Source organism: Miniopterus natalensis, chromosome 1, assembly GCF_054644295.1.
Source record: "Miniopterus natalensis isolate mMinNat1 chromosome 1, mMinNat1.hap1, whole genome shotgun sequence".
Taxonomy (NCBI): Eukaryota; Metazoa; Chordata; class Mammalia; order Chiroptera; family Miniopteridae; genus Miniopterus; species Miniopterus natalensis.
The window spans coordinates 114,549,563-114,571,546 of record NC_142081.1 but is presented as its reverse complement, the minus strand read 5'-3'; the positions used below and the strand labels follow the sequence as shown (position 1 = coordinate 114,571,546).

Sequence of the window (21,984 nt, the reverse complement as noted above, 5' to 3'; positions counted from 1 at the left end):
AAAAAATGAAAGTAGACCACCTTCTTACAACATATACAAGAATAAACTCAAAATGGATTATTAACTTAAATGTAAGATTCAAAACCATAAAACTCCTAGAAGAAAAGAGGCAATAAAACCTGAAACATTTCTCTTAGTAATATTGTTTTGCTGATATATCACCTGAACATGGCAAAGACAAAAAAATAAACAAATGGGACTACATCAAACAAAAAAGTTTTAACACAGCAAAGAAAAATATGAACAAAATAAAAAGACAACACACTGATGGGAAAACATATTTGACAATAATATATCTGGTAAGGGGGTTATTATTCAAAATTTATAAAAAACGAATATAACTCAAAACCAAAAGTACAAACTATCCCATTAAAAATGGACAGAGGACCTGAACAGACACTTCTCTAAAGAGGACACACTGATGGACAACAGACATATGAAAAGATGCTTAACATCACTAATCATCAGAGAGATGCAAATTAAAACCACAATGAGATATCCCCTCACACCTGTCAGAATGTCCATCACCAATAAATCAACAAGCAGGAAGTGTTGAGAAGGATTTGGGAAAAGGGAACACTTTTGCACTTTTGGTGGGAAGGCAGATTGGTGCGGTCATTGTGGAAAACATTATGGAGTTTCTTCAAGAAATTACAAAGGGCACTGCCTTATGACTCAGTGATTCCACTTCTAGGTATGTGTCTGAGGAAACCCAAAACTCGAATTCAAAACAATCTATGCCCTCTGTGTTCACTGCCGTATTATTTACAATCCTCAAGCTATGGAAGCAACTCAAGTGCCCATCAATAGATGAGTGGATGAAAAAGCAAAGGCATATTCCTCAGTCATGAAAAGAAATCTTAGCATAGAGTGAAATCTTACCATGTGTGAGAGCATGGCTGGACCTAGAGGGGATTATGCTAAGTGGAATGAGTCAGTCAGAGAAATACAAATACCACATGATTTCATTTTGCAAAGCGTATGATTTTCTAACCATTATGCTGCACACCTAAGAATAATACAAAATAATATTGAATGTAAAGTTTTATTGGAAAAAATAAGAAGTAAATAATAAAGAAGAGGGGGAAAAGGACTGGAACTGGCAGACAGCTTTCAGAAAGCCATGAAGATATTAGTAGTACTATTCTTTTAGGATGTGAGCTTCTAAAATGTTTGCCAATAACCATCAGAGAAATACACTTCAAATTATCACAGAGATTACTACAACAATAACATATGAAGGCCTACTGATTAGTGAAGTATATCAATTGTTATAGCAAATGTGCATAGAAAATTGAATGTACTTGTATGCCTCATTCAGTTCTCTGCACAATGGAACCTTTAAAAATATTTCTTAATATGTAAACTTTATGGGGGCAACTGAGGTATTGGAAAATGGTTAGAAAGTTCACCAAAACCTTTCCAACTCACATGTCCTTGAGTGTGATGCCCTGGTGGATTCGGCAGAAGTGCAAATTCCATACAGCCCGGTCTTTCAAATACTTGGCAGCAAGAAGAATGGCTCCCAGAACAATTCTCCTCCAGTTCGTGGGGCAAATGTCGATCTCAGCATACACTGTAAGTCGTTCTAAGTAAATCTGCAAAAGCAGAACACTGGTCTTTGATTCTAGTTCAGTTTAGCTGCTGTGATAAGAACTGTTAGGAATGACAGATTTCATCTGTTTCTGACACGCCTTTTACTCTTAGGTTCTACAGAGGCTGCTGGGCCAGCCAAAGCCAGAGGCCAAGTCACAGCTGCAAACCAAATACTTTTCTTGCCGACTTGGCCCATGTGAATTCCCAGCCCACTTTTCGGTCACAGGAATGAATGGACACCTTGGCAAAGGGCTCCCTGAAGGAATGTTATTACCATCCCGCTGGTAAAGGGCAGCACACCCAGGCCCGGCGCAGATGCCTGAGTGCCTGCCATGCGCGCTGCTTCATACCTGGCTGGTAGTTATGGGGCGATTTTACAGAGCACTTGAGTATGTAAATCCCTGGCAATACTGAGCACATTTGTATCTTCTTTACACAGTGACTAGTCCTTTTGTGGCACAAGCAGAAGATAAAACCTGGTCATCAAGAGAGCCCCCCAGTGGCTGCTGTGGGTGCAGCAGGGCAGGCAGGACAGACAGGAGTGCCTGAGGCAGGTCCGAGCAGCTGTCAAGTATTCCTGGACTTAGTGTCCTTGAAAGAAACACACACGCACACAAAGAACAGTCCTGTTATATCCCCCAAGCTTCACATCTCCATTATCATTTCATGAAATTCATCTCTGTCTCACACAACCAGAAGCTTAGTCAATTCTATTGGTTTCAGGTGGTAACACAGCTGCCAGCGTCTATCCCTGGTCCTCCTCTAAACCTGCCAGGTAGCTGGTGAGGTTTCGTGATTTCTTTCACATAGTGGATGTCTATTCTGCAAAGAACTGGGTGAAGTTAACAGCTAAAGAAAGGCTATAGAAGCAAGTGGTGACTTGTTACCTCAAAAGGTGCTTTGCAGTAGAGCATGTGTGCCATCGGACAAAAAAAAGAAAGTCCCATTTTGAAGAGTATCTTTACTGTCTGAGGTTATCAGATTGACAGCTCAGATTTACCAAAGGTCTTCAAACTCAACAGTATTTTAAAACACAAGTGGCTATTGAACATTATTTGTTAGTGAAAGTTTCCGACAATCTCCCAAAATTCAGCGCTGTCAGGTATTCTAAGAATGAACCTCCTTACAAGGTTCAACTTTCTACTTTATGGGAATAATTAGAGGCACTTATACAATGTTGGTAACCTCTCAACTTCCCATCACCTTCACTGGCAGATGTGCTATGTGGCACTATTCATTCATTTATACCACTTGCCCCCCCGTGTCAGTGGAATTGAGATTTCTCTTCTCACTGAAACTCTTCTATCAGTGAAGCCGATCTCGTCCCACTCCTGAAGAACACCTCCCACAATTGCCTCTCTCTGAAGAATCCTCTGTCTTCCAGAGATTGCCCCCAATGTGAATGTTTATGTTGTTCCCCTCCCACCCCCCACAGCCCCAAGACTGCTTCCTCACGTTGCTCACAGCAAATGCCCTGATGCTCCTTCTCATCTCCCATTCTCTCCTCAACCCACTTTAGTCTGCCCCTGGCACTGACACTCTACTGAAGCTACTATTGCTAAGGCCATCGATGCCTTTGGCATACAAACCAGAGCTCTTCATCCCCCCTCCCCAAGGACTCCCTAACATCATATAGGGCACTGTCACCTAAGTGTTTGGCCAAAACCCGCCAATGAAGTTACCCTGCTCAAATCGATTAGCAATTCTTGTCATCTCCACCTGTCATTGGAAATTAGACTGCTATCTCCTATTTGTCACGTCTCACCTGTGTCACTGTTATTGTTTGCTGACTTCTTGGCCTCCACTTGGACTCCCAGCTACAGTCTCTTCTCCCCATAGCAGCCAGGATGGCCTCTAACTAAGAGCACTTCTCTCCCCTGCTCAATATCAGCCAAAGGATTCCCATCAAACAAATAAAAATGTAACTTCTTCCCATGGCTTGCAAGCTACAAAGCCCTGTAATATAGGACTTGCCCTTCTATGGCCTCATGTCCTACATTCTTTCCTTCATTCCACTCAGAGCACAATGGCCATACCTCACTGTTCCTCAATCACAAAAAACACATTCTCATCTCAGAATCTTGCACTTGTCCCCTCTGCCTGTAAGGACAGAGCTCCTCATCTTCCCAGTCCAGTGAGGTCTCTCCATCCTCAGCACTTAGATCTATAAGGACTATCACACTAAAGGGAGAAGGCCCCAGGACTGGCTTAGAGTGGTGGCCAAAGGAGAAAATAATAAATAGAAGTCAAGATAAGTGAGGTTCAAGAGAGTGTGTTGAAAATGCTAAATGCTGCCAAGAAGTTGCTCATTCCATAAATGTCCACTGAATATCTACTCATGTCACTCTTCTGTCTTCTATACACTTTTTATTCACATTCTTTCTCTGCATTTGAACAGCTAATCCTAATTCCCTACCTCTAGCTCAGATCCATTCTCTAATTCCATGCATTGGAGTGATTTCTAGAGACCTCCACTCTGCTGTCTCCCAGGTGCATCGAGCTTAACTCGTCTACAAAGGACTCGCCTCCTCCCACCCAGATGCTCTCCCTCCTGTATCACTTGCTCCCCTCATGGGAGCCCCACTCCTGCCTTTCTCCAGCATGTGCTAAGCACTCCAAGTGGCTGGTAGCTCCATGAAAAGTCCTGCATCTGACCCATTGCCCATTCAGGGGTCTCTATTCAGAAGCACAGGCTGCCTCTCCAAGGTTTGAACTGAATACTGAAGGAGGCGGCACTGACCTAAGGAATCTTTCCCTCCAGACCAAGCAGCAGACTTTCCCCTTTAGGTTTGCTGGAGCAGGAATTAGTACAATCCCATTACTTCTCACTAGAATAGGACCACCTATTCCAGATGATACAATCTGACCATAGGAATTCTGTATGAATGACACAAAGGTCCTCACACAGCTGTAGCTTAGCAGGCAACTAGAATCCTGGGCAACTTCACAGGCAGGCAGGAGAGGACAGCAAGGATGGATGAACACCCATCATCCAAAGAACAGATAATTTAGAGCTCTAGTTTCCAATGAGGACACACATTAGGACTGCCTGGGGAATACAGCCTGGGACTCAGCTTAGGCCTACACTGAATCGGTCACTGCCCGGGGCCCACAAGGTTTTGTTATTGCCAACATCCTGCCCCATCAGCACACCTTGTAGGTGTGCACATGTGTGCACTGCATGTGCACGTCTCGAGGTGTGGAGGGAGAAACCGGAAACCTCTCCTGCTGCCTTTAATAGCAATTCTTTTGGGATGACAAAAGCAAGGGGATTTGAAATTATAATGATTATTAAGCTTAAATGTGTGTATTTCAATTCCTTTGATAGGTTTCCCTTAATAAAGTTCTGAAAGAACTCTTACCAAAGTTGTTATTGAAAATTCAGCTGTTAGCTTTAGGGCATTGAAAAAAGGCCGAATGAATGTATAAATAGATTGGGGATCAGGATTATCATCAAAGTTTTCCTCTGGAACCGCTTCCTGCTGAAAGAAGGAAAAATGCAATGTAAGTATCCACTGAAGATAAACATGAAGTGCTTTCAGGAGACCTATCTCCTACCTGTGCCCATGTGTCCCTGAAAATAATTTTGATTGGGTGACATGTCTTTTAGTCTTTTAAATATAAACAATGGGACCTGAAAAAACAATATTCAATACTAACACTCATTTAAGATAAAATGCAGGCACAACCTCAGAAAAGTTACATGTTCCTTTTCACCTTCCCCATACAGAATTCTATCTAAATGGAAACTATCTTTAGGCTCAAAGGACTTTTCACCCTCATGTCCCACTTCTCTGCAACCAACTCTGAAAATGTGTTTCCAGTTTCCTGTACCCACAGGGCCCTAAGGCTGTGCCGTGCTAAACAGCAGGCAGCAGTCACATATTGCTCTAGGGCATCAGAAGATGGGAACTGGAAATTTTCTTGTCATTCTAATTAATTCAAAATTTAAATAGTTGTTTAATTTTCTTCATAAAGACCTTCACATATCTGTTAGGTTTATTTACAAATGTTCATATTGTTTGATGCTACCGAAAACGATCTTTTAAAACGAAATACTTTTCTGGAGGGGGCATGTTTACTCACCTTAGCTCACCACCTGTACAAAGCTGAAGCTCAGTTCTTACTGACATATTTCCTATACAACATTCTTTTTGCAAAATAATTAGATACAACATGAGGTGAGGAAGAAAACCAAAAAAAGATAATTTTGACTTCAAGTTGGAGGTAGTAATTTTCTTCTAGTGATCAATTTCAAAGCAAATCATCATGAAATAAACACAATTATAAGGGAAAAAATACAACCTCAATACAACTGATACTTACTGTCAGCGGGTGCAGCCTTTCATCAAAAATGTCCTTGGATCTGTCTCCATCTCTATAAAATAAGAATGTGATTTTAAAAACCCATCCAGGAATTGTTAATATTTTAGTAACACATCTGCTGGGAATAGAGAGAGAGGTGGAGGGAGAAGCTTAACCTTCTACAGAGTCCTACTAATTCTGCTTAGGTTCCGTAAGAAGTTTCTGGCCTCTTTTTACCCAGCACATCCAATTCTGTGAAATCTCCTCCACAGTGAGCAGCCAGAGCTGCCCCTCCAGGCGCTGACCCTCCCTGACAGGCGACGCTGGTCACCCAGACAGACGCGATCCGCTGCCTCGCCCTGGCCACACAGGAGCGCGTCACCGAGCAGGAGCCGGGCCATTCATGTGAATACGAGACTCATGTTTCCCAGTTTCGCTTCTCTTATTATTTTCCTATATTATTATTATGTGTTTCTTCTTGTCTCTTTTAAATAGTTTGAGTTAAAAACTTGACTTTTTATTTTTAAAATGACCAGTTACTGGTTTTAGAGAGGAAGGGGGAGTGAGGGGAAAAACGCACATGGAAAGGCTGCCTCCTGCACACGCCGAACTGGGGATCGAACCTGAAACCCAGGAACGTGGCCTGATGGAACCGAACCCACAACCTGGGCATGGGCCCTGCCTGGGAATGGAACCTGCCCCCTTGGGGCCATGCTCCAACTGAGCTGCACTGGCCAGGAAAACCAGTCTTTTAAGTTTAATTTTCCACACAGTGGTTCCCCAAATGTGTCTTGCAGGCCTCTGGGGTTCCCCTAGACCAGTTTCAGGAGACACATGAGGCCAAAACTGTTTTTATAGAAATCCTAAGGCATTGCCTGCGTCTACACTGACACTGCAATGACTGTATAAAAGAAAAGTCAGTAAAACTGGCTTCTGAGCCTGCGTCCAGGCAGGGGCACCGCCCTGTGCTAGGAGTCACTCTATTCCTCACGGCCGCTGGTGGAAAAACAAATTCTGCTTCACTGGAGAACATCCTTGACAAAGCAGTAAGGATGGTGTTATTAAACGCTGATTCTTATTTCTATCTGAGTAAGGGGGAAGTATGCATTAAGCACTTCTGCATACCGAAATGTGGTTGTTAAGGAAGAGCAGTTGTGACTTAGTTGTGAGCTGAACAAGTGACTTTTTCATGGAATAACTTGTTTATTTGACAGTACAACTGTCAGTCTCTCAAAACTGAAGAGTGAGCATGTCACTTCAAGGAAAGTAACTTGTATATATGCTGCCAGTGACACAATTCAAGCTATCAAGCTAAAAATCAAGGTTGGGGAAAACCTGTATCTTTTTTGTGTGAGCCTGACAGCTTTTCAATACTTAAAGGATTTTCAGGGGAGACTGGTGGTGATATGATGCTAACTAACAAAAGTGAGTTTTAATACTGTGTAAAGAAATGTGAACCAATACTTTCCAAATGACCAATGTATTATATTATCATAAAATTAATTACAATAAAAAGATTCATTCAGCATATAAGATATCTGAATGGATATTAATTTAATAGAGACCTTACTGCAAGTTCATGGATATGATTTAAAATTTCATTGAAAATACTTTAAGAAACCAGCATTTGTGAACTTTGGGTATAGTATCAAAGAATATGCACAATTATCTGAAGGCTTTAAAAATACACCCTTTTCTAGCCATACAGCTACATGAGGCATGGTCTTCACATTGTTTCTTCAAAACAAATTATCGAGATGACTGAAGTAATCACAAATGACTGAAGACAGGGTATACATGGAAATCAGCTGCCTTCTATTACCAGACATACGGAGACTTGCAAAAATGTAAGTAAATGACACAATTTCCACTCAACGTTTTTGTTGTGCAAAGTAATTTTCCTTTACACAAAATTATGTTAATACTATGGTTCCCAATCAGGGGTGATTTTGTCCCCAGGAAGCATCCCGCCCTGGCTGGAGACATGCTCTGTTGTCCCCGTGTGGCGCGGGGAGAGTGTGCTGCTGGCATCTAGTGAGGACAGGCAGGGATGCTGCCAAACAGCCTACAGCACACAAGGCAGCCCCCAGGAAAAAGTATTATCTAGCTCAACATTTCAACAGTGCTACAAAAAACCATGGTTCAACATACAAGGGAGTTACTTCTAAATTCTCAATTTTAATTTCTAATTTCTAATACAGTAAATATCAGTATAGCCCACATAAACAAATATCCTTTGGGATCAATAGCTTAAGGGTTGAGTCCTAAGACAAAAATGATTCACTTTAATAATGTAATAAAAGCACTCTACAGCTTACTCCAATGACTATATTTATTAACTAATACTAAACTTTATATCTTGTAAGTTTATTAGCTAGAATAACAAGACAGGTTTTAAAACTCACCTTTTCTTGATGTGGTAATATATTGCTAATACCAGGCTGTGGAGAGAAAAAAATGGAAGAACAGAGTCCATGTTAGATCTGAAGACATGTCTTCAAAGGGATTGTGGTGGGGAAGGACCTTCCCAGGGCCCAGTGGCCATGAAATCCTCATTCAGAACAGTTTCTCATGGGCACGTTTTACCTTGTTGCAGTTCTCTGGCTTTGAGCAAAATTAGGAAAACCAAAATGCTAGGGGATATGCTGTTAGAAGACATGTTGTGGTTGGTTATTTTAATATGTAAGTTATTACACACTTCTCCTGTCATTTCCCCTTCACCATAGAATCTTTGATCCTGTACAAGATAGATCTGTTTGTACACATGCTTAAATTTAAGCCATACAGTAGTTTTTCCACCCACCCATCTTCCATCATTTCCCTAAAGGTAAATTAAATTCTCTATACCAAACCAAATCATTTAAGAACCTACAAAATCAACAGGTCTAGTTCTCCTAAAACAAGCAGTGCCAACAACACAGCATAACAGTATACAGTGTAATATTAATAACATTTATTTCCAAATTAGTTTTATAGTGTAATATTAATAACATTTATTTCCAAATTAGTTTAAGTGCAATCTTAATGAGCAGATGTACGTCCTCGGGTACTGTGTAAGGTACTGTATTCCTAAGGTATTCGCAGATTCCGTGTAATATGAAACAAAGGAGTACTGTAGATTAAGTTATATGCTTTTCCTCTTTGCTCTCAGTTTCTAAAGTGAAGCTCAAAATAACTAAGGGAAAGCAAAATTGAATTTTATAACTAGGTCTATAGAATATGAGCACTTGTTAAAAGGCCTGTAACATTGTTAGTATCTAATGGGTACTTCTATAGGGCTTCAAACAGTTTCATGTTCAAATTGATTTTAAAATCAGAGAATTTGAAGCATATAAGCTGAAAAGAACCAAGGAAGTTGTGATGACATTTAATTCAACAACCCATTTTACAGGTAAGGTAACCAAGGTGAAAACTGACTTGCTCAAGGTCCCGGCAATGGTGAGCAGCAGACTCTCCCTCCTGCCCTCTCACCAGGCAGTGTGCTGCCCAAGCTTGGCTGTAATTGGGATCCTCAGAGGAGCTTTGAAAACCGCCTGGCTCCGCCCTGAGATGCTCTGACTTAACCGGCACTGGGTGTGACTCTGGGTTGCTTTGAAAGCTTCTCAGGTGATTGCAATGTGAACACATGGATTAGGGTTGAAATCAGGATCACCCTGGATGCTTTTCTCCATATAATGATGCCCCCATCCTTCCTCAGCTCATCAAAGGCTTGTGAGAGGGAGTGTGCTGGGGGAGGGGACAGGGGCTGCGTGTGTTTAGAGACACACATTTTGAAAAAAGCTGCATCCTTGATTCTAATAAGGCTCCCCCACCCCATTGGGAACAATGCGCTACTGCCCCATAATAAACATCTTTTCAAAACCATTCCTAATAATTTTCTCAGAAAACCTTTATTTTACAAATAGTAAATGTACTGATCATTTTCAAAACCTGATGAGAGCAAATTAAAGCTGACTGTACTTCCAAAAATTAGACTAATTTGATGAAAAAAAGCATAACACCTACTTGTCTGAGCAAGGTTAGTCTTTACTACTACTTTTGATTTATATACTGTAACATCAGAACCTTGAATTCAAAAGAACCTATGGAATGCAGCCAGAGTGGAGTTGTTTTCTTACTCCTGGATGGATCTGTGTCCTGCCTGGATAAAAAGGTTAAATGATTATGCCATAGGTGCCAAAGCTCAGGACTTTAGAGAGGGATGGGGCTCAATTTTTGATGAGACACAATTTGACCTCAACTACTGTTATAAGTGAGAGAAGAAAGTTACAGTATTATGATTGTGAACTTGCTGTTTTTAATTAAAGTAGAAGTTACTGAGAATTAGTAAAAAGGCTGGTACAATAGAAACAAAATTAAGTTTATGAACAAATTATGTTTTTAGGGCTGAAAAATAAAATTAGGAATGATGGTACTAATATTTCAGGTAGCATTCCCCAAACTGTTCTGGAAAATCAGCTCTCATATCCCAAGGAGACACTGATAATGCTCCTTGGACAACCCCAAAGGGTTCAGGAAGCTCTACACCCTATTTTGGTTTTATTTCACTCTTAAGCAGCTTCAAAATTTCATCTTAGGGTGTTTTTAAAGTGCATCTGCAATTGTGGACTATGTGGTGCTCGCAGAAGTTAGTGAATAATTTTCCGCAGCATCATGACACTGTTATGTTTGCTTAAGTATACACCTAACTGTGGCTGCGTTTCTAAAACTTCACCAAAGTAACTTTTTTCTGCTTTTATTTTCTTATATATGGATCAATACAGTGTCTCAGAGGTGTATTTATATATCTATATACATATATAACTAAATTTAAAACATCTGTAAAATTAAAACCTCAGATGAACAAATTTTATTCACGAAGAAATCAGCCTTGAGAAGTTGTTCCTTAACCCTGGTTTGGTGCATTTTTCCTGGGAGGAGAAGTGAATTTTAATACCGAAATACTGCAGGAAAAAGAGAACAGGGGAAATCTGAGCAAATCCAACTAAATGTAAAGGCAGATGCCCTGGGCCAGTGGGGGCCGAGCTGGTCCTCCTGCCAAGAGCAGCTTCCAGAGTAGCACATGTGGTTTTAGGCCTTTATCTCATAAAGAAACACTTTTCTCTAGAAAGAGTCAATGAGAAGCACCTCTCCTTGCATTTTGTTCAACAACGTCTCAGCCACAGTATTTCCTCAGGTAAAGATGAATACTCTTGGGGGGAAATTTATATTTGCTCACTGGCTTTCCCGTCTTCCATGTTCTCAGATTGAAATGGAAATTGAAATCAACAATAACTGATACCAGTTTCTTAACCTGATCATGGAAAAGAACAATCAAATGAGCTCACACATGGGTAGGACGCCTGTAGCATAAGGTGTCTGTCACTGAGCCCGGGCAGCCTATTTTACTCACCATTGCACACTGATTCTCGTCTCGGGCTGGCAAATTGTGCTGTTGTCTAAAAATATTGTTGAGCATGAGCTATATTTTTCTCTATGGTGATCTGGAAATACCTAAAAGGAAAGGGGAATAGAAGAAAACATCACAGTAAGTTAAGAAAAGTATGCTTTTTCTTGGTTAAAATATCAAACATGAAAGCTCAGGGGGTGTAAACAGCATGACCTGTGATATGCTAGGGAAGGAAAGGTCACCCTGGGGCAAGGTCCCCATCGCCAGGAACAAAAGCGTTCTACCCTGGTGACAAACCTGGCCTGTCGCTCCGACTCTGTTCATCTCTGCCTAATGCCTACTGTATCGGTGTTGCTGTATTTTTATAAACTAATTCAGGTGAGCCTTCCTTTCTCATATTATTATAAAGCAGCTTTCAGCATGCGGTCACACTTTCCCATCAGGATCTCCCACAAATACACAAAGACAGGACAGGGAGAACACCTAGCTGATATCTTTTAAAATACAGAGCATTTAAAAACTGCCAGTAGCCAAAAATCAGAAATATCTTTATATTATCTAAAACACAATTTTGCCTGTTTCAGATGTCTTACTTCAAAGCCACTTATTCCTCATTAGCCAAAAGTTCCAGAGGGCATAATTTGAAAAGACTCACTCTTTGGAGGAATAAATTCTTTCAAGCTACAAATATTCTAACTATAGCTAAAACTCTGATATGTTCCTTAATCTATGCAGTTAACCTGTAATTTACTTTTGGGATCTCAAAAAGACAAATACAGCATAAAATGTGAAAACTCATTCGAATACTTTTATTCTAAATGGAAGGTTATCTTTTAAGAGCACTGCTATACAAGTGTAATATGGCATATAAAACACCTTAATAAAGTCAATTATGACCAAAAACCTATATATGGGGAGGGGAGAGAAGAACAGGAAAAAAATGTACCAAGATATAGACTAGCTGGTAAAACTTTAGGTGATATTTCCTCTCCTTTTCCTGTAGTTAAAATTTTTTTCTACTATAAATGTATATTGCTTTGTATTTGAAAATATTCGTGCTAAAACATTGAAAATTTTTAATTTGGCATGGGCTCAAAGCTCCATGGGGTTCATTTAGTAAATCAACAACTTACAGTCTACTGGCCTCATCCAACCAAAGGAACACTCAACACTCTGCCATCAGTCCAGGCCTCCTCCCAACTATTCAGACTTCCCAGGATCGAGTATCTAGCATCCCCCAGAGGGGGCGCAATTAAGCCTCCTGGCAAAGCCTGGGTATCCTGGCTGCAGGTTACTTTCCCCTCATCTTCCTTGAAAATTTAAAACAATTGTTCTTTGTGGTTAAAACCTTACTATTGATGGCTTACAACCACAATAAACTACAGTGACAAACATAAAGATAAAAAATGCAAATACAAAAATACTACGGAAAACTTAGTGTTCACAGGTATCTGAACCCCTGGTGGGTCACTAGAATGGACAGAGACAAAAATCCTGCTGTATCTTCCTTCACTCGGCACAAACGGCAGAACGGATGGACTTTTACAATTTTTGCAAGAAAGGGAAGGGGTTACTTAGTAGACTTAAAGTTCAATAGCAAAGACTAGACAAATAACCAGCCTAGAAGTTTAAGGAGTGACAACCCAAACCTTACTATCAAGTCAAGTACTTGTTGAAATCCTGCCCCCGCCCATTGTGCCCACTGTCTCATCTTAACCCATTAAAAAATATAGCTGAAGTTTACTGTTTTCTCTCTACTTTTTCACAAGACACATTTTGGATAGTAAGAATTAATGACTTTTAGTTAACTTGAAAATTTCTAGCACTTTATGCATTAATGAAAGCTGCTCCATCTATGTTGCACATAAACGGGACAATACTGCAAAGTGCATGGTTTGAATAGAATTCTTAACTAAGACTTTAGGAGGAAAGTGTAGTATGCTAATTATAGGGAGAAACAAAAATATTCTATGGATTAATATTAATTTTCTTGAATTAAAACTTTAAACTTTGATTTACACTTTAAATATAGGTTCTAAGTTTGAGTTAGAACCTATACATTTGAGATTTGTAAACTCACCACAAATCTATTTCCACTCGCCTTCCTTTCAGAGACATGTCCTGAGAATTAAAGGCATAAAAAAAGCCATACACAGTATAAGAACAAAGGGGAGGAAGCACAGCCCTGGTGCCCATAGAGAGTGGCTAGAACAGGGGTCAGGAAGCCAGTGTGTCTTACAGAACCCAAGGCAGGCTCAGAATCCGCCCCAAATTCTTGCAGTGCAGCCCTGTCAGTTGCGAAACTTCTGCTCACTCCTAGTGCTTCCAGTTAGATAGCAACAGGCGGTCAGGGACCACCACACATCTGAGGGACGCCAACAAGTAGGACAGATCAAAACAGATGGTGACTATGAACAAGACAGGTAACAGCAAGTGTGGGAGAGGCTGTGGAGACAAAGGAACCCTCATTCGCTGCTGGTGGAAACATAACCTGGTCCAGCCACCATGGAAAACAGTAGGGAGTGTCCTCAAAAATTAAGAACAGAGCTATCATATGACCCAGCAACCCCCCTTCTGGCTATATACCTGAAAAATTTGAAAACATTCATTTGCAGAAATATATGCGCCCCTTTGCTCATTGCAGCATTATCCGCAGTGGCCAAGGCACGGGAGGAAACAAAGTGTCCTCCGGTGAAGGTCTGGGTGAAGCAGCTGTGGGCACACACAGCGGGACAGCTCTCGGCCGCCAGCCGAGGGAAGCACTGCCACTGCGACAACACGGGGATCACGATGCTCAGCTAAACGAGGCAGCCAGAGAAAGCGAAGAGCCCCACGATTTCACTCACGTGCGGGATATAAAACGAAAACCCACAGACACAGACAACAGCACGGTGGCTGCCAGAGGGAAGGGGTGTGGGGGTGGTGAAGGGCAAGGGGCCCAGATATATGCTGAGGGAAGGTGACTTGGCTTTGGGGGCTGGGCACACAGTGCAATATACCGATCATGCATCACAGACATGCACACTTGAAACCTGTGTGACCCGATTAACCAACGTCCCCCCAATGAATTTAACTAAAAAAATCTGAACTCATAAACAAAAGTTGAAAACATTTCCTAAAATCTACATGCTAAGAACATCACTTTATCGAGTGATTACTTTAATAGAGCAACTTAGAACCTATGGTATCAGCAAATGAGTTGTCCTATGTAAAATAAACTACTGCATAAAAGAAAAGGAAATTAATGGGAGTGATAAAATTCAGGAGCAAGTGAAAACGTAAAAAAATTATTCTTAACCTCAGAAAGGCAAAAAATGTCCTTGGTAAAAGAACAAAATGCTTTATAAAAGAATGACAGGATGTAAGAGACACTGTACATTAAAGACAAGATGGACAAAACAGAGAATTATAAAGGGCTGGGGCATAAAGGCAAGGAAATCTCCAGAAGGTAGAAAAAGACAAAATGGGAAATAAGAGGGAGAAGAACTTACAGACTCATGCAAGAATCCTGGCCTGAGAGTTCCAACTTCTGAGTAATGGGAATACCAAAAAAAAGAAGGAATAGAGGATATAGGAAAGAATCAAAAACAATTCCCTGAAAGCAAATCAGACCTGCAGCCTTGATGGCCACAATAAAAAGGAAAGGTACATAACAAAACATATTATAAATTCCAGAATATCAGGAATAGGGAAGGTTCTAAAAGTTTCCAGGGAAGAAAGGGGTGGGGGAATTACTAAAATTGGCAATATATAACGTATCATCCAATGTCAACAGATTTAAGAACTGTGGTGATTAACAGTAGAAATGTCTTTAGAACTGAAAAAATTAATTTCAACCCAGAATTCTATATTTTATTAAACAGGAGGCATTTCAGAGAGGCTAGATCTCTAAAAAATTTCTGCCCATGTATCCTTTCCCAGGAAAAATTGCTCCAGTAAAACAAGGGAGTATAAGAAGACAGGGGAAAACATACCACCTAGGACAGCGATTTTCAACCAGTGTAAGGGCAGGACACTGTGGCGCAACAAGAATTCTTAAAACATGCAATACCTGACTATTCCCTTAGATTGTCAAATAAAACAATGACAACAGCCAACACAACAAGAGATGTCCAGTGTGACTTAATCAAAATTATAACTACCTTTTTTGTCAGATCAACAAAAAATATATTTTTTGATGTGCCACAAAATTATATATATTTTTTAAAAAATATATCTTTATTGACTTCAGAGAGAAGAAGGGAGAGGGAGAAGAAGAGAGAGAGAGAAACATCCATGATGAGAGAGTCACTGATCAGCTGCCTGCTGCAGGCCCCCAACTGGGGATCGAGCCCGAAACCCGGGCATGTGCCCTGACCGGGAATCGAACCCTGATCTTCAGGATCATAGGTCGATGTTCAACCACTGAGGCACACTGCTTGGACCACAGAATTTTAGTCATTAGTTTATGTGTGCCGTGAGATGGAAAAGGTTGAAAATCACTGATCTAAGACATAGGGGACCCCACACAAGAGAACAGTTATGTGAGCTCCCAGGTGACTTTAAAGAAATATGCCACAAAACAGGCACAGAGCAGGCCTAGGGAAAGCAAGTCTCTACTAGACTAGGATAACAAGAGGGGGGAGATTGCTTCCAATAAAACATGGAACTCTGTTTAGGAAATGGAAAATATTTTTGACAGGCCTGTGACAAATGTTACAGAATTTTGGGAAAAAATATTTGTTAGAAAACAAGAAGTGAATATAGTCAAAAAATTAATTCCACACACACAAAAGTGAAAACTTACTAGGTATTATGTTAATGTAGCATAAACGTAGTATTTCTGTCTGATAGCCATCTTTCTCTGCCAAATTACCAGATTGTTAGGAACAAAAAATTTATTTTGAAAGCAGGGAGACCAGCCTACTTGCTGCATCTGGCTTTGTGAGGTCGTGGTGACTAGGAAGAAGGGGTTGGGATTGTCCTGGAGAAGTGCTCAAGTTTCAGTCACATAGGGGTCCCAAAACTGTATACACACTGTAACAGCTGGTAACACACTCAATTTTCACTCCTTTCCAGGTTTAACTGATTTGAAATAATGGGGGAAGACAGGCTAAGCTTTGAGCAGAGAAAACTTATCCTAAAGACCCACCAGACTTTCTTCTATGGGGATTCATACAAGATAAAGTTTACGGTACAAAACCAGCCAACAGTCAACAAATTGAGGGCCCAAAATACTGAACCAAATAATTCTTGCTGTTTGTGATTCCATTGCTTTGCCTTATCATCTGTGCCTGGACCAGAACGGTCATCAGTTTGAGAACAAGCAGTGACCAAAAAATTACTCACTTCTATAGATTTTTTCAAATTCTGAAACTGAACTATATGTTACTAAACACTGACTTGATAATCATTCAAAGTGCATGTACATCTTTTGGGACACTGTGTATTTGAGAAAAAGAATGAAGGGTATACAAGAAAGAGGCACAGCCACAGATCTACATGGCTCAGCAGTAAAAAAATATTTACATAATATAATAATGTAAACATTGATTCTGATTTAATAACAACCATGTTACATGTTGAGAGGAAAGGGGGAGGGAAAGAAGGCCACCCTGGAGTTGAGAAAGCTAAGCTTTCAGCTGCTATGACAATAAGTCAATAGATGGTGCTAAAAAGTGACTTAGCTATTATATTGTTTATTTTGTAAAAAACAAGATTAAAAGTTAAGGAAAAAATTTAAGGCAGATCTTTATATCACAACCAAGTTATTGAAATTTAACTTAAAGGTCAGAACCTCTTAAAAAGTGGGGATTACTAAGTCAAAAGCTTTCCTGAATATGTAAGTTTGATAATTAAGATAACAGAAATGATTTAGAAAATCTACCAAAAAAGGGCCATGTTGATGACACTGGGTCCATTATATACTTTTAAAAATCGTGGCAATTTTAAATTCAGGTTATTAATTCCTTACTTAACTTTTCCAGTGTTTACTTACATGGTGTGAAGAGCTGTTCCTCCTCTTTCCTTGCACTAAGAATAAAAAGAGTAAGTGATCAATGCAGATACAAACGCCGCAGGGAAACAGTTATGATTCCCTGACAGATATCAACATGTAAAATAAGACAAATTAAACTCCATTTCTTTTATCACTTCCCCAAAATTTATAATTTAAATCACCTGGCAAGAGGAGTCCCATAAAGTAAAACTTTATCCTATGTTTTACTGTTTTGACCTAAGAGAGATTCTGTATTAGGTACAAATCAAAGCCACTCCATGTACTGAAGAAAAGGCAAAGCTAATTAGGCCGGGTGAGAATCAGCTAATGAACAAGTTTAACTGCTGCATCTCTGAGCCACTGCTCAGCCCCAGTTCCTAATTCTGCATTTACACCCACTTTACGTGAGTCACCAGCATCTAGCAGTTGATGGCTCCAAGAACCAGTTTCTGGCCAGGCCCCTGGAAGCATCCTGCACCACTGACTGGTAACCACCTGGAATATCCTGCAAAGGATCCCATCTAGTTTAAATTGTAAAATGAGTGTGGCTAACCTAACTAAACACCTACAACACAAAATTGTTTTGCTCTCACAAAGAAAAGAAGAAAACTAAAAGCTCCAAAGAGGGTCCTGGGCTGCACTTTGTGCCCCCCGCTGCCTCCTGGAAGGTGGGGGGGCATCACAGGCACCTTCCTAGGACTGAAGGCAGCTTTTCCTTTACTGTCTCCCCCTCTCTACATGAGAGCAGCCCATGGTTCTGGAAGAAACAGAAATACAGCAATCCTACCAAGAACGATCAGGTCCAGAAAGTCAAAATGCACACGTGCCATGAAAAGGCATGTTAAAAAGCCCCACCGTTACTGTGCTGCGTTAATTCAGATCCACTGGGGCCTGCCCTTCTCCTGCCTCTGCTGTCTAATCAACTGAAAGCTTGATCTGTGAGCCTTTTTAAGCAAGAAAACATGATTTAACATAACATTAAGGAAAATAAGCAGGCAAGCAGGGTGATAAAATCCTACAGTTCTGACTCTTTTCCTAAAACAAACAGGACATAGGAAGCTGACACTAGTTTCCCTGCTGATGCTGAGCTTCTGGGGGCCCCCCAGGCCTGTCTGCTCTGATGCCCCCGGGCAGCCCTGCAGCAGGTGAGGGAGCTGGGAGGAGCTGGAAAGTTCTAGATGTGGGGAGGATGGAGCATTTGGTTGAGCGCTATGTAAAATAAAGCCAAAATCACAAATTCAATCCTCATACATAAACAACTGATTTTTTTGATTTGTTCAAATAAAAACCTAACTGTGACCTAAATTCTATCTTGACTTACCATGCATTTGATATTTCTTTAGGAAAATTGTTGTTGCTCTGGGATGGTCGGAAGGGATTAACTGTAAATACCACTCTGTATAGGAAGAAGAGAAATAAGCATACTGATTTAGTTGAGTAGAAAAATACAAAATTTAAAAAATAGCTATACATCCATTTTAATCACTTAAACGGAGTTAGAAAGAGTTTTTTGTGTGTTTTTTTCCATTTTTTAAAAATGTATCTTTATTGATCTCAGAGGAAGGAAAGGAGAGGGAGAGAGAGAGATAGAAACATCAATGATGAGAGAGAGTCATTGATCGAGCCTGCAACCTGGGCATGTGCCCTGACTGGGAATCGAACCCTGATCGCCTGGATCCCATTTAGATGCTCAACTGCTGAGCAACGCCCGGCCAGGCAAAAAAGTTTTTAAGTAATGGTAACAAGACAATTTTAGTGAAGGCAACAACATAAAAATTCTACCGGGGTTATTAAAAATTTCAAGATCTTTCTAGATATGAGGAATCAACCCAGGCTATATCTTAGACTTTTTTTAAACTTGCACATAAGTAATCTAATTTAAATTGGGGTATCATATATGTGCTTTCCCCTTTCCACTTATCAATTAGAAATATAGTCACTCTCTTTTATGCTGATATTACTAGCTCATTCCAGAAACAGTCTCAAGAAACAAGTTACACTGTGGCCAATTAGCATCAGATACCAGCTAATACATCAAATAGGCCCAAATCAAGTGAGCTGCTTTTGGAAAATGTTCTTTACACACGTAGGCTGATTCTAACTCCATTCAGATAATGAACTTACTTAGTCAGCTGAGGCTTACTTGGGGCTGTTCATCGTGGCGCATTTTAAAGGACAGCATAAGAGCTCAGTGCTCTAATCTACAGGAATAGTTTCATGACAGTGACTTTTTATACTTTTGACAAAGTGATTTTTTAGTTCTGCTCTCAATTTCCAAAGCTAAACTCTCACTTCTTCCTTCCATGCCCCATGATTAATTTGGGGCTTCAATAAGAATTCTTTCTCGGCCTGATCACAGGGCTGCTTGCAAACATGAAATCTGCTGTGAACACATAAAGTAGGTCCCCTGCAGCGCACCTTGCACCGAGGTGGGATAATCTTCTACTTAGGCAAGAATAACAAACATGTACTTGAATTTTAATAACACACAGTTCCCCACTATATGCGATTATAAAGTTGTCATTTAAAAAAACAAACCCTATGATAGGCCTTAGCAATGTCCATCTCAAACCATTTAACCAAACTTGTAAGAAAGTGGACCAAGGTCCTGACGGAATAATGGTTCAGGCGACACTCCCCACGTCACATAATAATGGGCCTGTTTTTAAAAGGACATTTGGAGGTCAAATATAGACTATAGCCCTGGTTCTTGGAGAATCAAAATGCTCACTGATATGTTAAAACTATAGTAATGAATAAAGTCTAACGTCATGTCCAAATGTATTTACCTAGAAGACTTTCCCCTCCGACTAACACAGTTAGAATGTTGCCCAAACATCATTGGGGACTGGCTGGTTAGCAGACATCTGAGCTGTCGGCTTTGACAGTCCCGCCAGCAGAGAAATTAAATAACTGAGCCAATTGCCTTGTGCTTCAAGGAAGCTCCTTCCCTGAATTTCAAGTTTATTAAATTGCTTTTGAAGACACTGTTCTATTCAACATTTTTTTGTAAAAAACTCATACAATTATTTTAAAGGATTTTCCCCACATATTTGAAAAATGAGACAATGTGAGCTATTTGGAAAAATAAACCAACTCAGTTGTGTACAAAGTGAGAGGCAGAGACTATCAGAGCAGCCTCTAAGCTCCAGGTGCTGAGAGAATTCAAGACTATTTCCTACCAAAAATAATGCAAATATACTGAATTTGAATAAAAAATAACACATTTGCATAAGTAGCCATGTTTGTATAGATGCCTATGCCATGATATAGTTAAATTAATAATTTCATTGGAAAGCCCAAGAAAAGTATGTACTTCAGTCAAGGAAGCTGCAGGCTTACACACACACACACACAAAACAAGATGTGCTGCTATGGCTCTAAATATAAAAATCAAGGAGGCTGGAATGAAAGAAATGACAATATGCAGAAAAAAACAAAATTAGCTCAAGTAACAAACAAAAAGCTGGAGCTTCCCCTACCCTACACCCGGTTCTAGGGCAGGCACATGCCCCAGGGCTGGCCGATCAATCCCAGCTGGTCTGGCACCTCCCAAGAACCTCAGAGAAAGGCAGAGCTGACCTCTAGGACCCTTAGGGCCTCTGGAGCTCTGGGCGTTGACTTTACCAGCATGAGGAGGAAGCCTTTTCAGGAGAAATCCACAGGAGCAGAACTGACGCGAGTTCTGAGAAGCTCATTTAATTCCTGAATCAAGGAGCACCTTGGTTTTTACTCTGTGAACTCTGGTCATACAAGTCAGTGGTTTTAAGCTTTTGAATCTCCTTAGAAAAGCTTTTTAAAACGAAATGACCAGGCCGAAAGGTTTGGTTGTTTTTATGGCTCAATGCATACAACTAAGTTGCTTTCTAAAACAGGTGAGGGCACACTAGTGTATAATGCCTCCAAACATACCAGTTTTAGCTTCTACCCCAGCTTTAATACTTAAACAAATCCTAGTTATGTGAATGAGGAACCTCCCAGTGTCTCTAATTTGCATTTCTTTGATTATATGGTTTGACCACAGTTAACAGTGTTATTTCCACCTTGGTGAGTCGCCTTTTGTTTACAGGTACTGTATGTATTGTGCCCACGAGAACCCTAAGGTTATTAATTTGCATGAGCCTTTCATAAAATATTTTCTGTTTATAGCCTCCAACAATTTTATATATATGTATAACTTCCACTTTTTGCTAACGACAAATACTGCATCACTATTTTATAGTGTGGTTTTAAGCAGCATTTTTCAGAAAGACATTGATTTCAATTTATTCCAATGAAATAGAAATGTCAGAAGTTTCTAGGCCAACTGCTGGGCACCTGTTTACTTAAGGTTCCTGCATGTACTCACTGCTCTATCCCCTATACTACACATTGTATTTACTATACATTGTATTAGTTTCCTGACCCATAACATGAAATTTAGACGCTAACAAGTGGATTATGCACTAATGATTTTCTCTCTCTGAGTCTGCACTTTCCCCCAGGCAGGTGGCTCCTTCCCCATGGCCTGGAGCTGGCTGCCCCACCCAAGGGCACAGGGTGCGCTCCTGGGGCCCCCAGGCTGCTGCTCCTTGAGCCTTGCTTCCTAGGAAGCCTCTGCCCCTCCCAGCTCTGGCTTCCAAACCCCCTCTGCAGCTGGCTCGCCTTGGATCTCAGGGCTGCCTTGTTTGAGTCCTCAACACGTGTCAGTGACTGTGACCGAGACGGGACAGTTCCC

General features: G+C 40.5%; 1 protein-coding gene across 1 annotated transcript in view; it reads right to left on the bottom strand.

Annotated features, from left to right (window-relative positions):
• LOC148094347 (cyclin-Y-like protein 1) overlaps positions 1 to 21,984 on the bottom strand; it is a 43,272-nt gene that overhangs the window by 16,203 nt on the left and 5,085 nt on the right. The window contains exons 3-7 of the mRNA XM_087821604.1: positions 11,294 to 11,394; positions 8,307 to 8,342; positions 5,923 to 5,974; positions 4,959 to 5,078; positions 1,432 to 1,598 (exon numbers count right to left, since the gene is read on the bottom strand). Of these exons, the coding sequence (XP_087677730.1) occupies positions 1,432 to 1,598; positions 4,959 to 5,078; positions 5,923 to 5,974; positions 8,307 to 8,342; positions 11,294 to 11,394 (476 nt within the window). The remainder of the gene's footprint in view (positions 1 to 1,431; positions 1,599 to 4,958; positions 5,079 to 5,922; positions 5,975 to 8,306; positions 8,343 to 11,293; positions 11,395 to 21,984) is intronic.